General features: G+C 37.5%; 2 protein-coding genes across 2 annotated transcripts in view; both read right to left on the bottom strand.

Annotated features, from left to right (window-relative positions):
- Window positions 1–601: 601 nt before the first annotated feature.
- On the bottom strand, window positions 602–7,316 carry LOC125749215 (plasma membrane ascorbate-dependent reductase CYBRD1). Its single transcript, XM_049026254.1, has 4 exons — window positions 7,016–7,316; window positions 5,840–6,048; window positions 4,606–4,760; window positions 602–1,840 (listed from the first exon to the last, which is right to left on the bottom strand). Exons 1-4 carry the CDS (start codon window positions 7,200–7,202, stop codon window positions 1,600–1,602), a joined length of 792 nt encoding a protein of 263 aa, XP_048882211.1. The 5' UTR covers window positions 7,203–7,316; the 3' UTR covers window positions 602–1,599.
- Window positions 7,317–7,673: 357 nt separating this feature from the next.
- dcaf17 (ddb1 and cul4 associated factor 17) overlaps window positions 7,674–18,091 on the bottom strand; it is an 11,189-nt gene continuing 771 nt past the window's right edge. The window contains exons 2-14 of the mRNA XM_048980452.1: window positions 17,914–18,017; window positions 17,650–17,740; window positions 17,328–17,464; window positions 14,867–14,945; window positions 14,670–14,759; window positions 14,469–14,576; window positions 12,350–12,455; window positions 12,117–12,259; window positions 11,664–11,773; window positions 10,529–10,616; window positions 10,147–10,230; window positions 9,552–9,707; window positions 7,674–9,195 (exon numbers count right to left, since the gene is read on the bottom strand). Coding sequence (XP_048836409.1) covers window positions 9,037–9,195; window positions 9,552–9,707; window positions 10,147–10,230; window positions 10,529–10,616; window positions 11,664–11,773; window positions 12,117–12,259; window positions 12,350–12,455; window positions 14,469–14,576; window positions 14,670–14,759; window positions 14,867–14,945; window positions 17,328–17,464; window positions 17,650–17,740; window positions 17,914–18,017 — 1,455 coding nt within the window. The 3' untranslated portion in view covers window positions 7,674–9,036. The remainder of the gene's footprint in view (window positions 9,196–9,551; window positions 9,708–10,146; window positions 10,231–10,528; window positions 10,617–11,663; window positions 11,774–12,116; window positions 12,260–12,349; window positions 12,456–14,468; window positions 14,577–14,669; window positions 14,760–14,866; window positions 14,946–17,327; window positions 17,465–17,649; window positions 17,741–17,913; window positions 18,018–18,091) is intronic.

Genomic DNA, 18,091 nt, shown 5'->3' with positions numbered 1-18,091 from the left:
TATAGATTTGAGAGCGCGCCCTATCGGCAAGAATTCTGTACTGCAGGGCTCTTCAAATCTGGCCCTCGATTCCAAATCCAGGCCTTGTTTTCAGTTCTGCCAGGTAGAAAGTTTAATACTTACTGGTTCTGATTGGCCAGAAGCTTTACATCTGGCTCACACGTAAAGGACGGCTTGAAAATCAACAATATTTGTGGTCGACCAAATCGACCAAAGTTTATAGTCAGATAATGATTTCAAAATGATATCATGCAACCATGAAATAAGTAAATCAAACCATCACTCTACATGCCACAGAAGAAAAGTTTTTTTTTCTTTTCCAGTTGCTTTATCCAGTTGGTGTTTGTCAGGTCTCAGTCCTCAACAGTCAGAAAGTTTGCTTACATTGGTTAGTTTTCTTTACTTCCTCACTGAACGTTGTTTAATCTTTGCATTAAATTGATTCATAACAATTGACTTTTATAGAGATAGAACAGTCTTATTTAGTTTAATAAATGTGTAACAAAGAAACCAATATAATTAGAAAGATGTTCATATTTGGACTTAAAATAATGAATATTTAAGTATTTATTCTGATTTTTGGGGGGAAAAATGATATATGTTTTGAAAAGTAAAAAACAAACAATGACCCTTTTATTATCATGACCATGTGACTACATATAACTATTCAGTTATAATGAAGATAGCCAATAAAGTACAAGATGAATCGTAGAGATTAATAGATGAAATGTTTCAAAAGAATTTGAAGCAGGAGCAATTGTTACAACATACCATAAAATAAGCAGCACAAATTTCATTAAAGAGCAACAATGGTGAGAATATATCAAATTCCATTTTCAGTCATCAACATATTTTTCAACCCAATCTGTGTTTAGGTACTGGTATGGAAATAAGTAATATTTAAGAATTAATATGGAAGTCACGTCACAGGCCAATCCAAGTTGATTACTACTCAATAATGGAGAGAAAAAAAACAGCAAAATTGTCTTGCAATGTATTAAGCAGACAGCAAAAAAATGGAAATGGAATCTATCCACCCATTTACCAGACCCAAGTATCGTAAGCAGGGTAGTGGGGGGGTCCAGAGCCTCACCCAAAGGGAATGGACTAAAGGGAGGTAATAACCCAGGATGGGGCGGCAACACACCATTCACACACATGGCAACTCCAATTCACCACAGCATGCTTTTGGACTGCAGGGGAACAACCTGCAAGAAACCCCACCATAAGACGGGGAGGAAATGTAAACTCTACACAGCAAAGAGCCGGGGTGGGCATTCAAACTCTGGTCCCAGAGGTGTGAGGCAACCCTGCTAACCAAGGCACCATCGTGCCACATGGAAAAGGGTATATGTAAAAAAAAAAAAAAATGTTAATATTTTGTCAACAGTCCAATCTGAGACTAGGGAGAGAATACAGAATAGCAGTACAAAATACTGTTAGGGAGGACAACGGTGACTCCATCGACAGCATTTGGCTTGAACCATCACGTCGATCAGCTAAACATAACTGGCTGCAGATGGGCTTTTTCCTTCCTTCAGGTTTGTCGGATTACATGGCTGATCACTGGCCAGGCTCATCCGGTTCACAGTGCATTTTCTAGGTATCACAGCAAGCTTCTTTGTCAGTGCTGCCAAGGGTAGACAGGGTCGAGCCTACTGCGGGATCAGCGGACGCCTCTTGTTCACTAAGGCGGGACTGCTGCTGATGCTCGTTGGGGCGCTTCCAGGATGGGTGAGTGGTAAGCCAGAGGATGAGCGCCCCAAACAGTGTAAGCAGCACTCCCAGCACATTCACGAATGTGGCCTCCATTGGAGAATCGGAGTATTTAGGGTCTTTCCTGAGAAGGAGAGAGTGAGAGAGAGATAGTCAGACACAGCAGCATATGAAACACTGTGGCTTTGTACACAATGACTGCTAGATAGATAAAAACAGAAACAAAATCAAATTTCGCACAGTGCAGAGAAAAATAGTGGAATCATGGAACAAAATACAAGTAGCACAGGCTCAGAAGTGAAAAAGGTAAATACAGTATACATATGAGATTGCATTATCTGATTATACTACAGAGTACGACTGGGCAATATGGCGAAATATTTTAATATGGTAACATTTTCATAGTCAATATCAATAATTATCAATTAATTAAAGGCTCAATTTTTGCTTAAATTCTATTAGGATTCCCATGAAACAGATTTATAACATAAAAATGATGACAAACTGAATGGACGACAGTGGCTCTGGCGACAGCATTTGGCTTGAACCATCATGTCGATGAGCTAAGCAGTAGTTGCTACAGTGTTTAATTGAACTGTATGTATAATGACAATAAAATTTAATTCATTCATAGAAACTGAAACATAATTTTGATAAATAAATCACACAGAACTCGAAAGGGGGGCTGCTGCAATGAGAGCATTGTATTCCTCAGACAGCCTGGTCACCTGCTCCACCCATCTAATCCCCACTCCTCACACATTCACCAACCTATTAATTTTTTAGAATTACTGGATCGACTGTAAATGTGAAACCCAGTAAGTGTGTTTTTACTTGAATGCTGCGAGTCCTAGCTGTGACAACACTTAACGTACAACTATTAATTTATTGCACATTCTATTAAAATGCCAGTCTCCAAAATCTTCCCCACTAATTAGGTGGCTACCTGTACTTATTTGTATGTGTTTTTTTTTTTGAAGCAGTAATATAATCCATGAAGTACTTTTTGACTTATTACATTCACAAAATCAAATGTCATCTATTTTCACTCTTCCCTTTACTGCGACTAAGCAGGGTCACTCCACTTTTGGGGTGATAGGTCTCAAAATATAATCAGTTCCACTTCTGCACCAATGCAATGCCTCTGCAAAGTTTGAAAAAGATCCATCAAATCGATTTTGAGTTAGAGTCCGTGGAATGCAATGAACTTTTTGGTCTTAGGGTGCAAAACTAGAAAATGAAGACAGTACAGTTTATGATAGGTTGTTTTTTCCTCTGACTGCATTGCTGCCCCAGATTTGACATTGCTAATACTGTTGCCAAGTGTATCCTGTTTTTAGTGAATACAAGATGTTATTCGTCCTGTATTTTTTTTATTGAACATATAAACCCTAAATTCTGGTGTCTGTCACTACAAGTGTTTGCATTATGAATGTTCTACTAGATGGCAATGCTTCAGGTGGTGAAATAAGTTCATAGTACAGTGGAATCCACCTTTAGTGATCACAGTTATAGTGATCAACCATTTATATGAATCAAAAAGCTTGGGACAGAATCAATCCTGCACAAATATTGTTGAAATAATTCAACTATAGGAATCAAGTAGTCCGTTTTGAGTCTTTTTAAACACAATAACATATGGAAAAAAAACTGCTGTAATTCTTTTTTTTCCACTTTACTTTGATCACCATACTATTCTTTGCTGTAACCTGTCTGCTTCTGGCTAGCTACCTGAGGCTAATGCTGCATGCACAGAAAACATGACAGGGAAAAAAAGTAATTTTCTCTCAATGACAAATACAGTTTAATCAAAATTTATGATAAACTGTCAAAAACGGACCACTGAAATTCAGCGGTGAAACTACAATAAGTGCTTCAAGACAATGTAATGCTGTGAAAATGCGCTGTATAAATAAAATTGAATTGAACTGAACAGGCCTGCCCACGACCCAGTAGGATAAGCGGTTTGGAAAATGGATGGATGGATGAACAGGCCTGATTATGTACAGCACTGTACTATAGCGCATTTGAATTATACGCAATTCAGTAAATAAAATTGTACAGAACTGTAATTTGAAAAGCATTTTAAACAGTTGTAATCTATTTTGACATCAGTAAAATTAATAGCGACATCTGCTTTATTACCTTATATTCACGTAATAAATATACAAATGTCAATTAGATGGTAATCTGCTTGGGACATGAAGAAAAAAAATCGGTTATAATGATCATCTGTTTATAGTGATCAATTTCACCCAGACAGACGTGATCACTATATGCAGTTTCCACTATATTTCCAATTTTACCTGCTGCATTCATTTGACAGGCCTTACAGTAAACAGCACCGAGCTTCAAACTGCCAAAATATAGCAATACCACCAATGTCTTTTTACTGTGTTTATCCACAATATTTCATTTTTAAAAGATGTCGTGGCTGGTGAGCTGTCACTTTCTTCACCAACACCAAGTTTCCTGGCTTCTCTCCTATGAGTAAGATGTATTATTGCTTTGTCAACCTTGCAGTGCCTTTATAGGATATCTTCTTAAAAGTCTATCATTTGCTTATTTGGAATTGCGTTCCATTCTGTAATGTGATGCGTGTTATCAAGCAATGCTCATTAGACAGTTTATGCTAATTTATAATTTTCTAACAGTTTAAATTTTATATCATAAGTTGATAAAATGCTTATATTTCCCAACTCTACCACTGAATGTGAACAGGACATAAGATAAATAAATATGGATGGTAAATATATAATACAAATTCATCTATAAACAACAAAAACAACGTAAAATGTTCTGCCATTTATGAGGTCAAAGAAAGCAATTAATCTCACGGACACTTTTTACAATTTGGAAAAGAATGCATCACTGGCATGAACTACTCACAGTCCAAAAATGAGCTTTTCTGTGATTCCCATGAGGGAGGTGGCGATGGCACTGCTGAAGATGAACAGGCCACTATAGATGTGCAGAGGCATGAAGGCCGCCCTCAGGTACAGCGGGGTGATGGGGATGAGGTACACACACAGTCCCAGAACCAGCTGCTCAACCGATCATGGAAGGGAAGCACACTGGTTTGTTACAGAGCAATGTCAACCCAACGGATCCTCAGAGGGAGTGGCTGTTAGCCCATCATGGCTTAATTAAGCTGACGATGGCTTCTCATTACACTCTGACATAGCTGCGAGTATTTCTGAAGGTGCATTGTGCTAATAATAAAACAAAATATGTTTTCTGCAATACAGTGCTTAAAATAAAAAAGTTTAAATCAAGTGGTGGAAAAAAGTATCCCCAAGGTCAAGGTGAGAATCTGCTCCATCATGTACTTAGATATTGACCATTCATCCTTTTTCTATTATGTGACTTCATAATATACAGGAAGGTTCGTTCCATTTTAAATCAACAAATTTCCAAAAAAGTTTTTATATTATCTCTTTTGATTCTGATTAAATGTGGTGTGTGAATTTTTGTTTTTTCTTTGATTTTCCCTTTGATATACGGTGCCTTTTCTACACCAGGGGTAGCCAAAAAATAAATAGCTGTTCTCTACTGATCTGTATTTTTTTTTACATTATTACAGCTACATGACTCAGCTACAGCTCGTCAGAAAGCTCAGAAAGAGGACTCTCATGGTAAATTAAAAACTGTACAAGTCTAAGTTTCAAGGTCAAAGTTCGTCTTGTGATTTTTTTACCACTTTTGATAAAAAAAGTGAAGGGCTTGAAGTAACAAATAATTTTTTTGTAAAGAAATACATACAGTATGTATGAGTAGTAATTATATACAAAACATTGACCTGTTACTTGGTCCCCTGGATCATGTCCCCTTTAATTAAGTCCCCTTTTTTAAACAAAAAAATGTGTGTTATTCAAAAGGGTGTAGGAGTTATAAGGCTCTAAATTCACATAAAAAACTCACTGAAACTACATCTGCTTCTTTAATTAAAATCCTAAAGTGAACCTGAAGTGTACATAAACTGTAGACTAAAATGTGAAATGTGTTTCGGGGGACTTTTCTTAGAATTTCTCCTTTATCTTGCACGATAAAGTCCAGCCATACCACTGGTCATGTTGAACAAAGGGCATTTGTTGATTTAAATGGAAAGACCCGGATCACTTACCTGCAGGGCGTAGAGAACGACGGCAGCCAGTCCCACCCAGCTGTGCAGACTGTACATGTTGGGGATGCGCTTCTCATTGTGGAAGTCAAACACTGCCACCAGCGCGATGACCACAAGGATGAAGGCTAGGCTGTGCAGGCCAGCATGGATGAACTTCATCATCAGCTTGCTGCACTTCCATGTCCATGGCAATCTGTACACCACGATAGCTAAAACAGCATGTATGAGGTTACTGTCAAAATCGCTGTTTTTTTCCCCTACTAATTCTTATATATGTTTTTATATATTATATATATATATATGTTTTCATAAAAAAAATGAAATACACCTGAAAATACGTATTTTAAAATAATATGAGAATTTAGAGAATGCATTAAGAAAGAATTCATGAGTCAATACAGGATTACATTACTGTACTAAAAAATGGTTGAAAGTTGCATAAAAGGTAGGCTGCGTTTTCAGGTTACGTGTAAACTCAGGTATTTACTGTTAGTCAATACGATCCTTCCTCAAGGCATTAGACACTGATCGTGCATAATTGTTATAACCAGCACTTGCACATTTAAGCGTAGGCCTTGGGGTTCTTGCTTCTCCTGCACTCGTGACTGGTTTGAAACGTTTAACTTGGCTTGTCGTGTGTATGAGAGCTCCATTTTTTTTTTAATTTTTTTTTTGCAGTTTTGCTGGGACTTTGCTTTCTTACACTGACATCAATGTAGGCTGTCCTGTTTGTACTAATAGTAACAAACTTTAGCGTAAAAATGTTAAATTTACAGGTTAGTCTGACCAGTTTTAACTCCTTAGCTAATTCAAGCAAGGGTGCAAATTATTTTCCCAGAACATGCAAACAATTCAAACTTGCAGTTTCCCCAAACTCTTAAAACTTTCGGAACAAGCAACTTTAAATCGAGTGCAGAAGAAAACAATGCAAAACAAACTTTGTTTTCAAGCAAAAGTAGCGAATCATGCCCATAAACAAGTACGCAACAGGGGTTCAACTTCATCGTGGAATGTGATACTACGGAGCACCGGGGCTTATCTAGAAACCCCAGAATAACGTCATTCAGTTAACCTTTCATTCATTTAAGGATTAAATAAAGAACCTCTCCGTATCCTATCTATAATTTCCCATATGCAGTGCAACAGAAACAATAACACGCAAGTCAAAACGCTTACCGATTCCCTGAATATAAATAAACCCAGTTAAAATCAACACGGGATGCCAGTTAAACTCAGCCAGTCCTCCATCCCACGCCAGCCCCTCTTTGAAGTAAAACACCCATCTGAGGACAAAAACCACGGAGGTGAAGCCCACGGCCAGGGCTGCTATAAGGAAAAGCAAGAATAATCTGTAATTCTCCATTACGCTATCCGCCTTAAAACAACGAAGCTGAAGTTGGCTCCTTATTCGCAGCTCCTTGTTCGGATTTTCCGGTCTACCCTAAACGTTGTGCAGTCCAATGCAATGACGTCATTACGCCTGTAGGGGGACTTGCCTTCAGAACTTCATTTGGCTTTCGTTTGGTTTTAACTGAACACGCTTCTGCTGACTTGTCATCAAAGTACATATCTGGGCGGCTTCAGTAACACCATGCTTCTACTTTATTAGAAAAAACAAAACAAAACAAACGCAAACGTTTTCCCACTCCCAATTCTGAATTATCTCTGTTCGTCTTTATAGCTTATTAAATCTGCATATGAACAAAATATTCTTTAACCTTAGACACCATAGACCAATGTACAGAAATGTTTTATTATATACACTTTATGTTCATTTCGGTGTTGCATATAAAACGGATGTCATTTCTTTTGATGTATGACCCAAAATCCATGAAAGGACTTAAATACTCCAACCTAAACTCTTCCAGGTATAAGCCAGCATGAACAAAATACTGTAATCAAATGGAAATTCACTTAAGCATGATGAAAAATTACATCCAAAAATAATATTGACTTGTCTATTTTCACCCATTAAAAGGTATTTATGTTTGTATTGGTTTTCATTACTTGATCATACATATCCAAGCAAAAATCCAAGGGTCTAACCATATTCAACACAAAATATTACATAAAAACAAAAATATTACTTATTATAAGGTTAACATTATCTGATGATTTCCAAATAGAAGTCAAGGAGTTTAAAGGGTTTGGGCCACTAAAAATTCACTTCTGTATGATGTTTGAAAGTAATTTTCCTTGTGAACAGACTGGTGCAAAGTTGTTTTCACCCTTGTGTCATTACTCGGGTTCACATTTGGTGACAAATTTCAAACAGGAACTAACGAGATTTTCACCTTCAAATCTAGCTGGGAACATAGCTAACATACACTGGTTGTCATCATGCGATGATTCCAAGGCAGAAGTTCAACACAGACTCAGTGGAAGAAAAGAAGGCACTTCCTGACTAGTGAAAGGAGAGGAAACTAGAGGATAATATTCAAGAGGGCTGCACTGGGGGATGGGTCACTTATAAGTCCCTTGCGATAAACCAAATTTGTGCCTGAAAAATGTGAAGGAATAGATAAGTAAAGCACTTGTAATAGTTTGACATACTACGATCAGGTTAAAAATTATTTAAAAACGACTCTCAAAACAAATAGAAACTGTGCAAGCAGTTGTTTACGTAGCAGAAAATACATGGTAAAGCTTCATGTTTTTGCCATAAAAAGGTTTATAACAATATGGAAATGTCATTTACGGTAGACTGAGTTTTTTAACAATGTTTACGCAATGCTTTAAGAACTAAACAGAAAATAAATAGTGAATCGTTTATAGTTATAAGTAGTCTACATATAAAGTGAAACGTAAATCTACATAATGTGTTGCTGTGGGCGCTAAGTACATGCAAGCTACAAGTTGCCTTACCTTAAATAAACAATTTAGTGTACATAAACATGAATACATGACAGAAAACACTCACACCCTACTCCATCAATCTCTGCAGGGAAGACTTGCATTTATTCAGCGGTTTTAAAAACTATACTGATCTAGCAAGGCTTATTGCCACAGCACATCAAAAAATCCACATATCTTTACAATCAAAATCAGCAAAAATTGAAAAACATCTTTATAATAGCATATTTTCTAGATATAATAAAAAATACATGCTTGTAATTCATATTTAAAGTATAACCATGTCATTTTAGTTTTAACGTATAAAATAGCATTTCAGTGTTTTGTGTGAGTAATGACACAGCTCAGATACACGTGTGTCGTTTCACTGGTGATTCCTCTAACTGCTCTTCAATATCTTCTTGTCTGTGGGTAATTTTGTAGACATGACAGCAGAAATTACTCTTCTCCTGTGCAATGTGAACCATTGTGTCTCGGTCAAAGAAAAACTCGTGACTGTAAGTCTGAAAAAAGGGACACAAAACCTTGTCATTTCACAGAATGCACAGTTATGAGCTACTGTCTAGAATGAACCAAGATTCACAGCACCATCTCATAACACTCTAATCACAAATCCAATTTCAGATCACATTAAATCTTATGACACCTCTAGAATAAGATTTTAAAACATTTTACTCTGCTGAACATTCCAGCTATTTGCTTAATTAAAAATAACAGATGTGAGCAAAACAGAATTTTATTACCAACCGAAAAGAACCATATATAAAATTATATATGATTAAATAAATAGTGAAAACAAAGTATTGAGTGAGACAAGAGATTTGTTATCATGCACATATTTGAACGTTTTAGAACTAACCACATCCCAGGCTTCAAGCAACTGATTCTTCTTCCATAATGTTCCGTTCTGGTTGTCATATAAACCAACATAAGCCTTTCCGATCTCATCCCTCACGATCACCTCAACGGCTGCCAACAGGTCCAGCTCATCCTCATACTCCACCACCTTGAAGGTCTAATTAAAAACAAACAAAAAAAATCAACCTTAACAAGACACACACACATTTCACACACTTCCAACCAACCAGCAAAAATAATGCACTACCTAATATCGTACCTGGTATTCGGTCAGTCATTACCCATGAAGCCACCCTAACCCTGTTCTACCAAAATAGGTATGAAAGATGGATGAATGAATTACCCATCACAATGTATAGTTTTTCATAGAAATATTAGAAATATTTCTATTAAAAAAAAAAAACAGAACACGAGGAATTATTCAAAATCACAGACAGATAGTACCTTCAAGTTCAAATGGCATTTTTTCATGATTATTTCCAGATACGTTCTCCTTTAGGGTAGCTTAGTTTTCTGTTTTTGTTATGCAAACACTGTAAATTATTGCCACATTATTAAATATGAATACTACCACTTAGCTGGTAACATTCAGATACCTCTTTCTCAGGATCATCATCCAGTTCTTGAAACCTTCTCTTCACAGTTCGACCTGAAAAGGTCACACTGGGTTGGGTGACAGCCTGTGTTAACAGCAAATGAGCAACTGCATTATTTCTATGCAAATCTCTAAGGGCAAATCTGCATAGGTGAGACACACTGTATTTTTAACCAAAGGAGAGCAGTCTCCAAATTGCAATCCCAAACGGGAGGGTGGATCCCTAAAAGATTCTCATTGCATTAATAAAAATATTCTTCAATCATTTAAACAAATTTATCATGTCACGAGTTTCCCGCAGTTATTAAGTGGACGTATAGCAGCAGCCAAGCAGAATCATTCTGGAAAAACGCTGAATACAGTGCCATATAGGGAATGCTTACGCTATTGTTCCGTTGGGCTGTGATGGAAAATTCTTCAACAACCTCATATTGTGAGACGTATCCATGAGCTTTTAGGATCTTCAACACGCTGGATAAGCAGTTAGAAGATGTAAGTAAATGTACATTTATGATTACATATATGCTTTTAACAACACTGCATGTGATAAGCAATTTTGTATCTGTAAAATCTAACAATATATTATAATGCATGAGAGAAGGGCACCAAAGACTCAAATTACAAATCTGAAAAACACTACAAATGAATATTCCAGACCAAAGGCCGTTTCATACAGTCAATTTTTTTTGCACGAAACATCATTCTAAAATGAACAAACGTATTTCTATGAAGGTTCTTACCAAGTCTGACAAATTCGTTTAGTCATTGTGCACCATATTTTTTTTATTCAAGGAGGGGGTCAATTTTTGCAGTTTTCAGATGTCAAAAAACAAACAACCAATGGGATGTCAGTTCTTACATGTGATCAGTTTTTTTTAAATAGAAAAGACAACCTTTGATTTGGTTTACAACAATAGCCTTCTTGTTTGATGAAAAGGGGCATTTTAAGCTGCTTGCAGCTGTTCTGGTTGCTTGTGTTTATGTTGCTTTTCCTTTAATTTTTTAAAGTGTTTTTTTAATCTGCAGCTAATTAATATTTTTATTTTCTCTCGATTTATAGATCAATTTATATACAATACATATCCGATAAACATCCAGTAAAAATAATACACTTTGTATTCTCTATTCCTGTAGGTAGCTAATTGATGATAAGATGTTGCTGCCATGTTTTAAATATTCATTTTAGTTATCCTGAAATATTGTCTGAAAGGGTTGTGATAAATTTTAAGTTAAGAATTAAGTTCTAGCTGCTTCAGTATTGGAAGTGTACAGAATCTTCAGCTTTTTGTTTTTGTGTTTGCTCAAAAGAAACAACAAAAATTCACTCTCACTGCTGCGTTTGTCACTTTCTTTCAGTATGCAAACTTTTCTCAAGTAGTTGCGAATGTTCTGCATCATGTTTCACAAACTTGTATCTAAATATTTCTCAAATTCGTGCCATTTTTTCATGCTATGTTTGGTGTGAAATGGCCTTAAATCAACGGTTTCCGGTTGAAACTAGCCTTAACTTATACTCACTTTATTCTGCTGGGACCCACATGGATGATTCTACCAGAATCATCTGGATGGAAGTAGATCCAGTCAGACTCCAGGGAACAACACTGCATGTCCTGTATCCCATTATGTGCCTTTTAAGTGACAAACAGAAAACTTACAATAATGTTATTTTCATGTCATATACCAATATTAATTTAATTTACAGTTACAGTAAAAAATAATCATCAGATTTACATGAATTTCATTTGACCACTGTGACCATAAGTGAACAATTCTTGTGTTGTGAGAATATTTATATCACCAAGTCTTAGTTTCACAGTTGCTCATTCTTCTTAAAAGGTGAGTTCAGTATCTGCCAAAAACACATTATATGTAGTATAACCGACATCTACAAAAAGGCCAGGAGGGAGAATAAACCTGAGGTAGCTGGGTCAACCGTGTCAAACAGCGTGAAGCACTAAAAGTACAAGTTACCAGGGAGCCGTCCTTGAGGGAGCATATGTGGTAGGTTCCTCGGTGCTTCTTGTGCTTTGGTGTGTAGATGACATGCCACGGATGACCGCCGATCTGTATGTTGTTGTCCAAGCAAGCCAGTTCAAACAGTACTGGAGGGTGCTCTGAGGGGCAGCAGAGAGTGGTCCTTTCAAGCCTCCGACCCCATGGGATATGGTGTCTTGCCCACACTGCCAAAGACAGCGTTCGCTTACCACTGATGTGGAGGTTGACTGGAATGCCGAAAGGTGATTCGCCCACGGTTCCGGTGACACTGCCCCACTCACAGTGCTGTCCAAGTTTCAGCCTCTTTGTCATATACTGAGAAATTTTATCAACATCATCATCAGAAAAAGTTGCAAGCATTGATTTAATAAAATTAACTAAATAAATCAAACAGTTTTCTGCGATTACATATTGGTTGTTTATTGTGGGGGGGGGGGGGGCATGGTGGTGCAGTGGTTAGCAATGTTGCCTCACACCTCTGGGACCCAGGTTCGAGTCTCCGCCTGGGTCACATGTGTGTGGAGTTTGCATGTTCTCCCCATGTCGTCGTGGGGTTTCCTCCGGGTACTTCGGTTTCCCCCTACAGTCCAAAGACATGCTGAGGCTAATTGGACTTGCTCCATTGCCCGCAGGTGTGCATGTGTGAGTGAATGGTGTGTGAGTGTGCCCTGCGATGGGATGGCCCCCCATCCTGGGTTGTTCCCTGCTTCGTGCCCATTGATTCCGGGATAGGCTCCGGATCCCCCGCGACCCAGTAGGATAAGTGGTTTGGAAAATGGATGAATGGATGGATGGATGGACGGTCCCAATACTTTTGTCCATATAGTGCCATATAGAACCTCTGATTGATGTAATCTGACCCACGTCAGTTACTTTGGGTTGTTTTATTAATTCTGTTAATACTTACAATTGTAAATACTTTCTCCAGTGTGTGTTCATGTACTGTTCCCTTAAAAACATACTACTATTTGTAGTAACATGTGTTGTCACGTGACTCTGCCCCATCTAGTCTGTGCCATGGAAGCAAGACGGAGGCAACACTGAGCCAACTGAGCAACTCGAGCAGCTTGTACCAAAGAAAAATACTATGTCCGTCATATGGACACATTGTGGCTTTAGTGACGACTACACCAAAGAAAAAAGGTCAAATGTAAACACTGCAGGAAAAACAGTTTCAGCTACCAAAGGTAATACTACCAATTGTTTCAACACTACCAAGATTTAAAATACAGTGGAAACCGCTTATAGTGATCACGGTTATAGTGATCAACTGCTTATGTGGATCAAAAAGCTTTGGACAGAATCATTCTGCCACAAATTTTGTTTAAATAATTCACTTATAGTAATCAAGCAGTCTGCATACAGTGTTCATGTTGGATCTTTTCATACATAACAAAAAAAAAAATTTGTTAATTCTTCTTACTGTTTAACTTGCCTACTTTGCCTTGCTGTAACCCATCTGCTACTGGCTAGCTAGCAGTGGCTAATGCTGCGTGCACAGAAATATGATGGGAAACTGAGAAAACGAACCAACGAGATGCAGTAGCGAAACTACAATAAGCTATACTTTATATACAGTACTACACTGTATCGTAGCATATATGACTTACAAACAGTTCAGTAATTAATTTATGCAGTGCTGTAATTTTAAAAACAGGGGTACTGTATTTTGAGTAAAAATTCAGTAGTGACGATGTCCATTTTATTACCTCATATTCATGTAATAAATATTCAAATGTCAATTAGAAGGCAATCTGCCAGAGACAAAGAAGAAAAATTAGTTATAATGATCATATACTTTTAGTGATCAATTTCACCTAGAAAGACGTAATCACTATTAACAATTGCCACTGATTTTGTTTGCATGATACGCAAACTATTTTCAACTTTTTTAGGGAACTTGCTTTTAATATTAAAATTAAAATTTCATTTAAAAAAAATAAAATTTAAAATTTAATGACCCATTTCATAAGTCATTAATTGAATACTTTACTTTTTGCGCAGAATTCTCTGATTCTGTACAACATCATTACATAAACTTTTGCTTTGTTTACAACCAAGGAGGAATATTATAGGTTTCTATGAAAATCTTTGTTCATACTATTCTCCCATTCGGGTTTCAAAATACTGCATAGAATAATGTGAGAAATAATAACGTGTTGTGACTTTAAAAATTCACAGCCCTAATAAAGATAAAGGACTATGACATTTGCAGCATACACTTTCATTGTTAGTTATGTGGATAACCTAACACTGACCATGCATGAAAAATTGTTGAAAATAGGGCAAAGCATCGTGTGTATTAATGGTACCGAGGACGTTCATTACCTTATCAACAATGTTCTCAAAACTGTAGAGCTTCACAACCTTAGTGCTGTGAGAAACCACCAAAAGACCTTGAGACAGTAACACATCCACGACGGTGGCTCCAAATGCCTAGGGAAACACAGCAGCACCCGGCAGGAGTTTACACTTACAACAGATAAACCAATAGTGGGTAATTTTACATACAGAAGGAAGCAGCTGTACTTTTTTGTTGATCTCCAGAACAGCCAACGCCTCCAGGGGAAAAACACTGAGTACAGCCAAGTATATTATGGTGTTGTTATCAAGACCAGCCTATGAAAGAACAGAAAGCAAAAAAAAAACTACATGAATACATAAAGTTATACTGCTTATTGCTCAGTAGTAATGTCACATACATAGAATTTAACAAAAATACTTACCTGCCTTGCCATGACGGATGGTTTATTCTGAACAGACTTAATGTAGAATGTTTCCTGGGGAACATCCCAACCAAGGTACCTGACAAAGATGCAAAGAATAGCAAGTGCTGTTAGGACAAGTGATATACAGAACTGTGCAAAAGTTTTAGGCAGCCAAGGAAAATGTTGTTTAAATGACCTTCATGTTGATGTAAAGCTATGACATTATGCCTGTCGAAGTGTTAGCTTAGCGATTTCAAAACTTCTACTAAAATCATCACAGTATCTGCAGCAGCCATCCATACACCCATGTACACTTTGACTCAACCACTTTGCCCACCTTGTACAGCAAACTCATTGATTTTTTTAACTAATTAAGTTAATTAATTAAATTAGCTGCTGATGAAATTTAACAAATACATGGAATGGCTGGGGTGCACCTGAGGAGAGGTTTGGGTACTGAAGCAGTGTTCATCTAGCAAGATGTCGGTAACTTTTTGGAGAAGTTCTTACTAATTTTTACTGCATTACTCTTAATTTGCATATGTTCTAATGCTACATTGTGTTTTTGTTCTGTGCAAATATGCACTTAGTACCCAGACAAACAGCTCCAAACGTTTCATTTGACTGCCAAGAACTTCTGCACAGTACTATACAAGTAGTGCTTTGACACATATGCACAAGCAGTACTTTACAAAATGCTTTCAACGTGGCTGTTTAAATGAAAAAATGTGTCATCACAGCATAGCTGAACATTCGACTGTCAAAATACTGCAATACGGTACGGATTTTTTAAAAGTGATATTTAATAACAAATGATGAACAGGATTTATAAGTTTGCATTAACTGTATTCAGTTATAATACAAAATTAAATTTGAAAATTTAAAATTTGTTGTAGCAGTCACATTTCCAACTTTTCAGCTCAAAATCTGGTAGTATTTAACATGCAACAAGTTCTTGTAAGATTTATTATCATACTACATCTATCATACTTTGATTTTGTTATGAAAAAAAATCCGAGAGCTATTAGATGCCATATGGTTAAGAAATTCATCATTTGTGCCAGAAGTACAACACTATATGGACAAAAGTATTGGGACCATCCATCCATCCATTTTCAAAACCGCTTCTCCTACTGGGTTGCGGGGGGTCCGGAGCCTATCCCAGAATCAATGGGCACGAGGCAGGGAACAACCCAGGATGGGGGGCCAGCCCATCAAAGGGTACACTCACATACCATTCACTCACGCATGCACACCTATGGGCAATTTAGCAACTCCAATTAGCCTCAGCATGTTTTTGGAAGTATTGGGACACACCTCAGAATCATTGAATTGAGGTACTTCATTCAGACCTATTGGCACAGGTGTATAAAATCAATCACCTAGCCATGTAGTCAGGTTTACAAAGATTTGTGAAAGAATGGGTCGTTCTGAAGAGCTCAGGGAGTTCAAGTGTGGTACTGTCATAGGGTGGCACCGATGCAATAAATCAGTTTGTGAAATTTCTTCCCTGCTAGATATTCCATGGTCAACTGTAAGTGGTATTACTGCAAACTAGGAGCAGTTAGAAACAACAGATACTCAGCCACAAAGTAGCAGACCACATAAAGTAACAGAGCGGGATCAACGAGTGCTGAGGCACAGAATGTGTTAAAATCCCCAGTGCTCAATAACTCAGAGTTCCAAACTTCTTCTGGTATTAACTCCAGCACAAAAACTCTGTGCCGGGAGCTTCATGGAATGGGCTTCCATGGACAAGAAGCTGCATGCAAGCCTCACATCATCAAGTGCACTGCTAAGCGTTGGATGGAGTGGCGTAAAGCACGCTGCCACTGGACTCTGAAGCAGAGGAAATGTGCTCTGTGGAGTGACGAATCATGCTTCTCTGCCTGGCAGTCTGATGGATGAGTCGGTTTGCCAGATGCCAGGAGAATGTTATCTGTCTGATTGCATTATGCTAACTGTAAAGTTTGGTGGAGGAGGGGTAATGGTATGGGGTTGTTTTTCAAGGGCTGGACTAGGCCCCTTAGTTACAATGAAGGGAACTCAATGCTTCAACAGACCAAGACATATTGAACAATTCTATGCTTCCATAGAACTCGGAAGACCTTTTTCTGTTCCAGCATGACTGTACCCCAGTCTGTAACGTCCATAAAAACAGTTGGGTGCATTTGGCATGGAAGAGTTTGGTATCCAATGTCAGTGCATGACCTCAAAAATTTAGATGAATGTGTAAAAATTCCCATAGACACACTCCACAATCTGGTGGAAAGCCTTCCCAGAAAAGTGGCAGCTGTTACAGCTGCAAAGGAGGGACCAACTCCATACTGATGCCTGTAGATTTAGAATGGGATGTCATAAAATTCCTGTAGGTGTAATGGCCAGGTGTCCCAATGCTTTTGTCCATATAGTGCATATATAAGAGGAGACAACAAGGGTTATAGCAATTTGGCAATATTTTAGACTGTAAGTTAATTACCTGAACTTATAGCGTGGAGAGAGATAAACTTTCTGCAGCTGTTCTCCTGTCTTTGTTGAATAGCGATACAGCCAGTTATTTGCTGTCAGTGCCAAGAGGCAGGGCTTTTGGTCTGATGATTGTGGCAGTACTCTCTCCTGTATAAAGACATGATGAAAAAGAATTAAAAAAAAATAAAAAAAGACACAATGGGTGAGACTCCACGAAACATGGTGTACTAAAAAGGAGACATCTTGGATATGCTACAAGACACCCGAAACAATGTAGTCAATTACAATTTTTGCGATATCTCAAGTTACTAAATAAGAAAAAGTTCACTTACAAGAGGACACTGGCACAGCAGAGCATCTTCAATCTTCTCTGCCTTAGATACTTTGGGTAATTCGTACAGGAATTGTGGATTTGGAGGAATACTACAAAAAAAAACACAACGTTGGCACTGCCTTAATGTAGTGATCCAGATGCATCTAAATCATGAAATGAAAATTTATCAAATGAACAGCTACACATTTAAGTTGTACATGTTAATTTACGATATTTTCATTAGGTCAGGAAAGCAGGATACACCACGTCCATTTAGCATTACCTACTGAAGCAGCACCGGTAATTTTCAAAATAAATCTTCCCACTTTCATATGCAATTGGGGATTTTGAATGTCTTGTCCAAACTTTTTTAAACTCTGTTGTGTCCTACGGAAAACATACATAAATTTTTATGCCATAAATGCATTATATGCAATATATTTACTGGTAGATTCTAGGAA

Source organism: Brienomyrus brachyistius, chromosome 1, assembly GCF_023856365.1.
Source record: "Brienomyrus brachyistius isolate T26 chromosome 1, BBRACH_0.4, whole genome shotgun sequence".
Classification (NCBI taxonomy): domain Eukaryota; kingdom Metazoa; phylum Chordata; class Actinopteri; order Osteoglossiformes; family Mormyridae; genus Brienomyrus; species Brienomyrus brachyistius.
The sequence above is the reverse complement of the archived record's forward strand: the minus strand, read 5'-3'. Positions and strand labels throughout refer to the sequence as shown.